The sequence below is a fragment of the Eucalyptus grandis genome, chromosome 5 (genome assembly GCF_016545825.1).
Source record: "Eucalyptus grandis isolate ANBG69807.140 chromosome 5, ASM1654582v1, whole genome shotgun sequence".
In the NCBI taxonomy this organism is placed as follows: Eukaryota; Viridiplantae; Streptophyta; class Magnoliopsida; order Myrtales; family Myrtaceae; genus Eucalyptus; species Eucalyptus grandis.
Window position 1 is genome coordinate 7,201,574 of NC_052616.1, and position 10,885 is coordinate 7,212,458.

Genomic DNA, 10,885 nt, shown 5'->3' on the forward strand with positions numbered 1-10,885 from the left:
CTTCTTGAATATACTCGCTTTTGATCTGTGGCATATTATTTTTAAAAAGTCTTTCGTCCCGAGCTGTATAAAATATTTTATTTGAAAAAAAAAATCTCATTTATAAAAAAAAAGCTCATTTATATATATAACAAAAGCAGCAACAGTATTTAACATGGATTGAATGAGCCTAAAAATAGAGCACGTGTATGGTTCAAGTCTTTTAAAAACTAGAACTGCAAAAAATGCTCTAAACAAGCAAAAACTGATCAGCGCATGCCAATGTGGCTAGAACGTTTTGCTCTTGTGCATCAGCAACGCTCCTTTGTTGATGGAGAGAAGTCGGACCCCACGTCTGGTTGTCCGGTGTGCCGAGTGTGGATGTGAGCATCGCATTTGTATCGTCTTCGATGGATTAGCAAAAGGATTTGAACCAAAGAGATAATCGGCGTCAACCACCGGATCTATATCCATATCCATCAAGCGATCAATCCATTCATTGTCATCATTGACTTGCTCTGCTGTCGTAGGAAGTAAATCTGCATATGCCCCTGCTGACATCTGAAGTTGTTCTGCATATGCTACGCTGCTGCTAAAGGCTTGGGAAGTGGCGGGTTGAGCTCCATCCACCGTGGATGAGGACGCGATGGCAAAGTCACAGATGACGCTTGAGCGATCACCGGAGTCATTGAGTAGGCACATCCTCTTCGCTCGTCGATTCTCATCTTCAAATTGCACCGGTATGTCGGCCGAAATTACAATTTCCTTGTCTTTTAATTTCTTCTTGTCTCTATAAAATTTGATTTTGCATAGGACGTACTTGCACTGCTGCACCGAGTTAAGCCAAGCGATTAACAATTTCCAACATGTAGAGTGTCAAAAAGAAAAAGAACGATACAGGAGAGTTAGATTATGGAAAGAGGACCAAGAACCTTTCATTACTGACCTACGCACAAGAACCATTATTCCTTGAAATAAACGGATTGTTGCTACTAGGCATTAAGCATCATTACATGAAAAATCGATGCCAATATTCTACCATCAACGCGAGTCAAAGAATTATCAATAGACATGGAATGAAAACCTTACCCTCTCGTCGCACATTGAGAACTCGTACATGATCCAGCGCCCGCTCGTTGCACTCGAGCCACGTCCACCTTGAAACTTGAAGGACTTCTTGTAGCCAGCCAACTCACCAAGAATGTCGGGGATTCTCATCGCGTGCTGCTCTTTCCATGTCCCGGACCCGGCGGTCCTTAAAACCCTCGACTTGTTCTTTCTCAACGTGGTGAAAACGTAGAACGTCTGCTCCGAGGTGGTGTCGAAGATCCTCCAAGGCTCTTGGCTGTACAGGTCGCACTCTTCGATAAGACCGGGAGGCAGTGGCGCGCCCGTTGCTTTCTGCTGGAGGTAGTGAGCGAAAAGGTGCTCATCAGTTGGGCGAAACTTAACTAGCGGATTCATGTTGGCGATGATCTCTCTCGTTCTTCTTCTTCTCCTTCTTGTTCTCGATCTTGTTCTTCTGCTTCTTAGTACCGCCTTTCCTTTTTTTATCGTAAGAAAAATTAAAAGAGCTCTAGAAAAAGAAATACTAAAAAGTGGCAGGGCCGGGCTAGAGAGTAGAGACAGCCAAGCCCGGTCCCTTCTTCTTTTTCTTGCTTCTTCTTGCTTCTTCTTCTTCAAACCGTCTTTCCTTTCTTCATCAATAAGGAACCGAGAGAGAGAGATCATCGACCGCCTTTCCTTCTCCCCACCTGTGCTGGCTCAGCGCATTCCTTCTCTTTTCTTTCTGAGCGCAGCCACTCCCTCCTTCTCCTTTCCCTTCTCTTGGACGCTAGCTGAGGAACGGCATGAAGAAGAAAGGACGTACATCGGGATGAAAGACAGGGATAACGGCAACGGGGCGAGCGATCACGCGAAATGCTCGGTCGGGGGGCATTTTGTTAAATTAAGGATATTAAGTTGTGATAGCTATGCAGACATATAAAATCATGATTTTTTTTTTTAAAATTTCATTAGTGTCCGTAAACAAATTTTATGTCCAAAACACAAATTGAATGGTATTTTGAAAGGGCGGCCCCATTTTTCACATCCACGCCTTTTTCCTAAAAAGATAAAATTGCCCCCAATCTTTCAATTGCTATTTAAAATTATGGAGGGACTCCTTTTTTTTCCTTATTTTTCCCTATCTATTTAGGATAATCACCATAATTAAGAATTTCATATATCTTTCTTTTAGCATATTAAAGAAAAGTGCATGCTTAGGTGTTTCTATAACATTTTACATGATTCATGTTACTAATAGTAAGGAAAAAAGAAATTTTTTAATATAGTATAAGAATGAAAAATCTCTTCTTCATCAATGATCTTATAACAAATTATCTACCCTTTTGTTCCTCTAATCTCAAGAACTCATTTTCTTGGTGAAATTTTTATTTATTTAATTAGTCTTAAATATATGTATCAAGTCTCTTTATTTATTTATAGGAAAAAAAGATATTTTTTTAATTATTATATTGGCAAGATACTTTAAATAGAGCATCGAAAACATTAGAGGAATATCTAGGTATACACTAAAAATATCGTGCAGAATGAGGTATCTTTATATATTTTTTGGAAGTTGTTCATAGATGATATTAATTTTTGTCAATCCAAAATAATAAATTTTCACTAAAACTTTCAAAAAAAAATCTTACTTATGCAGTGTTGGATTTCATTAAATTTTCCATAATTTTGATCGCCGACATAGAAAAGAATTGGATTTCTTGGAAATTTCTCTTTTCGACGAACAAATTCTTATTGAAATTATATCAAACAATTAAAAAAAAAATAGTTCCATTAAGATACAAGGAAAATTTACAATAAAGAAAAGATAAATTTATGAAATTCTTAATTATGATAAGTAGATCCTATGTAGATATTGAAATATAGAAAAAAAGGTAAGTATAAATTTGTAACCACCAAAACAAATTGCAATTGGAAGATTGACGGTAGTTTTCTTTTTTTCTTCTTTTGGCTGGTCGGCCTCGGCCATCGATCGGCCGATGAGGGCCGGCGGCCTTGCCCAGCCCGGCGAGGCTCGCCGGCCCCGGCGAGGCCGAGCCTCGACGTAGCTAGGCGAGGCTCAGCCTCGCCTTGGCTGGGTGAGCTCGAGCGACCTAGATCCGGTGAGTCTGAGCCTCGCCAGGGGTCGATGACGCTCGGCGAGGTCGCCGCCCTCGACGGCCGGTCGTCGGCCATGGCCGAGGCTGTCAACCGGCCAAAGAAAAAAGAAAGAAAAAGAAGAAGAAAAGAAGAAGAAAAAAAGGGAGAGAAAAAGTGTTCCTAAATTTTGTTCGAAACAAGAAACAAAATTTTTTTGTTTCTTGTTTCCTTTCCGAGATGTGTTTTTGGGAACAAAAATTTTTTTGGAACAAAAACACAAACAAACACGTTTTTGTTCCTTTTTGTTCCCAGGAACAAAAAAACAAAATTTGTGTTCTTGGGAATAGAAACACATTTTAACAAACAGGACCTTAGTGGTAAAAAAAAAAATTGTTTCCAATCGATAGGCTGGGACTCGCGTCCCCTTGCCCTTGTGTAGCTTCTCATCCTCATGTCCTCGCACCTTCTCATCGCCCTCGCATCCTCTCTTTGTTATCCCCTCTTTCTTATACGTTCTCTTCTCTTCCCTCTAAAGCTGCTCCTTTTTCCCATCTTTGTCATGCAATTTAGGGCTTCTTTGTCTCGTCCATCATTTCTAGAGCCACTCCTCCTCTGGTGCTACCTCGCACTTCTCTTACAAATAGCAGAGTAGAGAGGGTGCGCCGTTATTGTTTTCGCTTTCATTTTCTAATCCATGGAGACGCGATTCCCGGGGTAATTATTGTAATTAGCTCTCATTTCTATAAATCAATCTCTTTGCTTAGTGGCCTATTCAAGGGAAAATGCAAAAACCAACTCTTTGAGTTTAGTTTGATAGCAGTATCTTGCCATTTGGCGCCATTAGCGGTTTTGGGTCTTCATACAATTGTTTGTTTGGATGATTTGTCATGACAAATATTGTGCGATTCTTTTGTTTTTTGAACATGGATTATGGTGTCTTCGTTTATTTTGTGTTTTTGGAGCAGCTTGTGTTGTCCCACGGTATCAATATATTTGCATTATTGATTACTCAGCTTTAAATCAGAGTGGAAGGATTATTATAGTTGGATGGGAAACTTAGCATCTACCGGTCAACATATATGTAGGAACTTGTCGAGATGATTGATATTTGTTGGCCTCCATTGCCTAGAGAAAACCATATGGAGTACCCTGTTAGCGATTATCAATGAGCTTCATAATAATTACTATATTTATTACAGTGGGGACTTTATTTTAGGATAACATCATTCTAACCTAGGATGAAGTTTGATTTATTTGAAGTATATTGTCTACAACAGGTTTGAATGAAGAAGACACCTACTTATTTTGTTCACGTAGAAGTAAAATTGAGTGGATGCATGAGCATTTGCATACCTAATGTATGTATTCTTGAATAGCAGCTTGTGCTGTGTCGTGTGGTTCAGGCTCTCTAGTATTGCCCTTCTAGGATTGCACGCATTTTGTGTTTCATGACCAATGTGCTCTAATATAGATGGATCATGACAAAATCCAAGTGGTGGTAATGATTGTGGCTACAGTATTTATGACATTTATGACACTAGGTACGGAAATCATTTTGAGAAACAAAAATATTGAGAGAGGCTCATGTGAATCGAGATTGCATGAGAGAATTGTATATGAATCGTGTGTTATACAGTGATGATACTTATTGTATAAATCAAATATGGATGCCATGGAATACTTTTTTAGAGCTTTGCAAGGTGCTCAGTGCAAGTAACTTGTGTTCCACAGCCATATCATTGGATGTAATGTCAGGTTCGGAATCATTGGGGGGGAGATTCCATAGGTCAATAGAAACCGTGCATAGATATTTCAAAATTGTCTTTCAAGTGATTTTGAAATCATACAAACATGTGGTAAAAGAATAATCCGATTCCATTTCTCTTGAGATAAGTAATGATTGAAGGTTTTAATGGTTGAAGGTTTTATCCATATTTTAAGATATGGAATTGGAAAAGAAAAAGAAAAAGAAGTCTTTATACATTGCTTGAGAAGTTTCACTAGTATTTGGTTGATAACTATATTTTGGATCAATAGATGGAACTCATGTGCATGCATCAATTCCTCTTGAAATTCAAGAAAGATTTTTGTGGTTGGAAGAAACACAAAATGTATCGGTTGCTGTTACATTTGACTTGAGGTTTTCTTAAGTGTTAGCTGGTTGAGAAGGCACTCCACATGATTCAAGTATTTTTTTATTTTTTATTTATGTAATTTCAAAGCCGGATGGATTGAATACTCCTAGAGGTAAGAAAATGAAATTTATACTCAATTTTTGGATTTATAACTTGTTGGAAAATATTATCTTGCCGATGTTGGTGGAATGCAAAGTGGCATCATCTCTCTCTATTGTGGTGTTGGATGTCATTTGAAGGAGTTCAGTGATCGCCCACTTGAAAATAAGAAGGAACTATTCAATTTGAGCCATTCATCTCTGAGAACTACTATCGAAAGAGCATTTGGAGTCTTGAAGAAGCATTTTCGATTGAATATTTTAGGTCATTTAGAACACAAGCGATGTTGTCTTAGCTTGTTGTATCATTTGAAATTGTATTATAGCCCAATGGCTATTATGGAAGAGATGAACAGACAAATGAAATTTTAAAGAAAAAAAATCCAAGAATCCAACTTTCTCAAAAAGAGGAAGAAGAGGACAATAAGATATGGATATAAAAAGGGGTAGGATTGTGCACACGATGTGGATTAGTAACTAAGAGGTTAGAAGAAGCCAATATTTTTTCTTTTTGTTTCTTTTGAGCGTTTCATTTAGAAGATGTGGTTTTTATTCCTTTAGTAATAATCATCTTTCAAAATTAGTACCAGTCCTATTTATTATATGTTTTCTTACTCAGCGGTTTATGTTCTTGCTTAATTATATTGATGGGTGAGATGGTCAACCAATCTAGGTAATCTAAACCTATGTAATGTATTCTATTTGAAATTCTTGCTAATGAATTAACCAAAGGTATCAAGCCCTCGAAACATTCAAACTCTTTTCAATTGCTGGAGTTGCTGATACAATAAAAGAGAGATTTGACATTCATTTTGTGAAAAAGTAAAGACTTGGAAAAATATTTTTCGAATAATGATTGGTTATGTGGCTTAGAAAAATTAGTCAACGGAAACTAGTTTCATCATTGATGATAATTTATACCTAACTATTTTGGTAGTTGATAAAATTTTTTTTTTATTTGTTAATTCTTGTAGGCAATACAAACAATTATTTTTAGAAAAATATTTTCCAAACCTTTAGCCTTGGGTAAAAAAAAAATTGCACCTTAAAATATGTTGATTTTTCTTAATTTTGACAAATGTACACATCCCATTGATTAGTCGAGTAAAAATACTATAGTGTCAAAGATTCATCACACTAGGAGGGTTTAGGTGGTTATATATAGACCTTTTTTTTTTTCTAAATTTTGATATAAATACTATCAACTAGCCGTGGAAAGTTTTTGTTTCATGATTATTTGTGTGAAAAATATGTTATATCGGCGGAGTACCTTACATACATTCTCCTATGAACAAATGTTGCATGAAACTAGCTGTCAACTTTTTTTGCTTTTTTTTTTTTTGGTAAATGAACTAGCTATCAACTTTTTTTGTTTTTCTGTTTTTTATTTTGGCCAAGTAGGAGAGTTATCAACTTGACTTCTCGAATATACTCGCTTTTGATCTGTGGCATATTAATTTTAAAAAGTCTTTCGTGCCGAGCTGTATAAAGTATTTTATTTGAAAACAAAATCACATTTATATAAAAAAAAATCTCATTTATATATATAGCAAAAGCAGAACAACAGTATTTACGTCGTTTGAATGAGCCTAAAAAAAGATCATGCATAAAGTCTTTTAAAAACTAGAACTGCAAAAAATGCTCTAAACAAGCAAAAACTGATCAGCCCATGCCAATGTGGCTGGAACATCTTTCTCTTGTGATTCAGCAACGCTCCTTTGTTGATGGAGAGAAGTCGGACCCTACGTCTGGTAGTTCGATGTGCCGAGTGTGGATGAGAGCATCGCATTTGTATCGTCTTCTGATGGATTAGTAAAAGGATTTGAACTAAAGAGGTAATCGGCGTTGACCACCGGATCTATATCCATATCCATCAACCGATCGATCCATTCATCGTCATCATTGACTTGCTTTGCTGTCGTAGGAAGTAAATCTGTGTTGGAAATTGTGATCCATTTTCTCTAAAAATATCTAGAAACTACTAACTTAATCATGAAGGTGAGAACCTTCTAAAATTATTGAGAATGGAGATTGTTAGTTGAATCTAGAAGATTCACATGGGAATGCAAGCAAGCAAAAGCCAAGCATCAAAGAAAATCCTAGAACAAGCAAGAGAAGTCTAGAGAAGTCCATGCTTCAAGAGAAGTCTAGAATTCTCTATCTTATGTTAGTAGCTATTTGTAGAGAAGTCTAGAGACTTCCTCCACCTATTTTGGCAGCCTATATAAAGGAGCAAGTACTCCATGTTTTGTGTGGGAGCTAACCATAAAAACCACATCATGTAGCTCCCTCACCAACACCTCCTTCAACTATTGTAAAATTATTTTATCCAACTAATGAAACTATTTCCTATATCCCATGTCCTATATCCTTCAATATCAAAATATCTCATCATTTGTCTATCATCTATCAAATATAAACTATACCATGCTTCCGCGCATATTTATATTCTAACATCTTGCATATGCACCGTTGTCAAAAGCTGGGTGAGTGATGTCGCCGGTATCTACTAGGGCGGATGTTGCAATCTTGGGAAGGACATTGGCATCTCGGTTGCACCCAAAACTCGGGGAATAACTGGTATAGCGAGCTTCAGTCCCCCCGATCGTAAGAAGCCAGTTGAGGATTGTGTTGCTGCCAAAGGCTGGAGACGTTGGGTCGCAGATATCTAGTCCCGGGTCGTTGTCATCATCGTAGCTGAGGTGAGGATGCACGTACTTATATATTTGTATAAGAATCTTCTTCCACTGGAGCAAGATATCTTGATTTGGAGTTGAAACCAGAATGGACCACCGAGTCTAATTCCGTGGTCATCCACCCCACCATCCATTCATCACCGTTGCCTTGCATAGTCACTGTCGCCATAGGAGCAAGTGAATTGACAATTGAGTCATTGCTGAAACCAGGGAAAGTCGTGTCATCGTTATCTAAATGCAAGATGGGCGCCGCCCCTGCTGACATCTGAAGTTGTTCGGCATATGCGACGCTGCTGCTGTAAGACGGAGTTATAAAAAACCAGACGATATACGAAACTTCTCATTGGCTAAACTATAGATAAAACAAACCGTCTTTCCTTTTTTAGCAAAAATCCTGGCACGGCTAATACATTATCCGATAGATACGGAAGTTTGCATTGCTTATTTTCCCTTCTTCTTTTCCCATTCCTTCTCCCCACCTGGGCTGGCTCAGCCCATTCCTTCTCTTTTCTTTCTGAGCCCAGCCACTCCTTCCTCCTCCTTTCCCTTCTCTTGGACGCTAGCTGAGGAACGGCATGAAGAAGAAAGGACGATGTACGGGATGAAAGATAGACAGGGACAACGGGGCGAGTGATCACGCGAAATGCTCGGTCTTTGGGCAGGCTGGCACGCCACATCCCACGCGCGCCGGTACATAGAAGGAAGATACCAGGGAAGAGAGGGGGAACGTTTTAAGAGGGGCTGCTTTTGGAGAGTTTTCGGAGCGACTGAGGGAGAGTTCCGAGCGAGTGATCTTGGTTCTGGAAAAAGGGGTTGCAGGTGTGATGGAGCGCTCGGGGAAGAAGGAGGAGCGTTTCTGAAGGTTGAAGAAGATGGGCAGAAAAAGACCAAATTGAAAAAGACAAGAGAGAGAATGAAAATCAGAAAATCAGAAAATAAAAATAAATAAATAAAATAGATCGGGTAAACCCAATCCGAACCCGCTGTCCCGGATATAATATTATTAAATATTAAAAATATATTAAACATTCAAAAATTCAAAAAATTTCTAATTTTTTTTTTTGGAAAAATAAGAAAAATTCAAAAAAATTCCGAAAATTCAAAAGCTTTCAGAGAATATTAAAAAATTTAAAAAATTTCAGAAAACATTAAAATTCGAATTTTAAAAAAATTTAAAAAAATTAAGAAAAATTAAAAAATTCTCAGAAAATTCCAAAATTCAGAAAAGACTAAACATTTCAGTAGTAATTAGAAAAAAAGTCCAGAATGTTTTGGAAAATTCGAAAATTTAATTTTTCCAAAAAACTCCCAAAAATCTTTTAAAATTTTAATTAAAAAAATCTTCAAAAATGTTAAAATTAATCTTTTGGTTTTTTCTCCTGAAAAAGGGAAGTTTTTTCAATCTAGAATCTTGCCCAAGGTTGACCAAGCCATTAGTGCTCTATCTTAAAGTTTTAGTTGTCAAATACCCTTGATTACACAATATTAGTACGTTGATTTTGGCTCCCCTTTAGTCTAGTTGGGATTAGCATTTATCTTTTCCTTAGAGTTAAATCATTGCTATCTCGTGAAACGTATTTAATGCTTCCCATTGTTGCTAATTGTTACGTTAATGATTGTATATCTGTATGATCACCTTACATGTTAGTGAATAGGCATAAAATCAATCCAGACTGTCTGAAAAAATAACTTTTAAAAAAAATGAATAAAATTAGGTACCGAAAGGATGGTAATTGGTTAAATACATTTGAGAAAGTGATTTTTTTATTTTTATTTTTTTACATGGTTAGGTTCAAGATCAATACAATTGGACTGATCAAGGTGCTAAGGTTCAAAACTTGTTCTTGATTAAATTTTATTCCATGTGGGTAGATGTAAATGACAAGTACGTTTAATGCCTCCAACAATAACCAATAAATAATCCTTGGCACAATAATAATATTTATATAAGCCCATATAAGTCTAATACTCTAACAAACTTCTAATTTCAGCTTTTGTCCCAATTCTACCTTTTGTTTTATAAAAAACCTTTGAGTTTAGGTTTAGTCACAATTCCACCATAAATCTTTTTTTTTTATCCCATAAAAAACTTGCGACTTTAAGTCAGTGTCATTGTCAAAGTTGTAGGAGGTGAGGATACACGTACCTCCTTCCACTGGAGGCTAGAGCAAGGGTCTTTGATATTGCTAGTATGAGTACCTAGAGGGGGGTGAATAGGTGCCTAAACAATTTATCGATATACGGAAGCGATTCTTAACATATGATAGAAAGTAAATTCTCTCTTAATTAACAAAATGAAATACGATTGAGGTAGAGAGAGTGAGGAAGAGAAAATTGAACACAGGATTTATAGTGGTTCGGCTTATTCCAAGCCTACGTCCACTCTTCCGCACCGATGCCCCACCGGCTGGATTTCACTATGATCAAAAGAGAAGTTACAGCACAGCTTTGCCTTGATTCCACAGTGTAGATGTTTTACCACACCTCCTCAAGGTCTCTCACAAATATAGACTCTCTTTTGTATACAAGTATTCGCTCAAAGGATTTATCTAAAAAAATAGGAGCTTCAGACTTTGGAATTCTTCTATCGTGCACACCTCGAACAACTAAGAACGTCTTCCTTATATACTCCTTTATGCCATCATACCCGTTGGCACTTACCAAAGGAATTCCTCCAATCTACCCGTTGGACGGAATCAATTAGGAAGATTGTTCGAGCTATTAAAGGAACGTGTTGATAGCCCATCAATCTGTTCGCTCATACAATCGGGATCTCGGTTTCCATAAGTAGAACCTTCCAATAACATTTAGACAATCATCGAATCTTCAGTCA

The 10,885-nt window shown here is 37.2% G+C and overlaps 1 protein-coding gene across 1 annotated transcript; it reads right to left on the minus strand.

Moving 5' to 3' along the window:
- Positions 1–267: 267 nt before the first annotated feature.
- LOC104446000 (NAC domain-containing protein 41) lies at positions 268–1,443 on the minus strand. The gene is made up of 2 exons (XM_039313254.1): positions 1,069–1,443; positions 268–807 (listed from the first exon to the last, which is right to left on the minus strand). The coding sequence occupies exons 1-2, from the start codon at positions 1,441–1,443 to the stop codon at positions 268–270; spliced, it is 915 nt and encodes a 304-aa protein (XP_039169188.1).
- Positions 1,444–10,885: the final 9,442 nt, after the last annotated feature.

Excerpts from the sequence above, each read along its gene's own strand:
- LOC104446000 (XM_039313254.1), bottom strand. The coding sequence starts at position 1,443 with ATGAATCCGCTAGTTAAGTTTCGCCCAACTGATGAGCACCTTTTCGCT. Across the intron at positions 808-1,068 it reads TCTCAATGTGCGACGAGAGG|CAGTGCAAGTACGTCCTATG; the intron begins GTAAGGTTTTCA and ends AACTCGGTGCAG.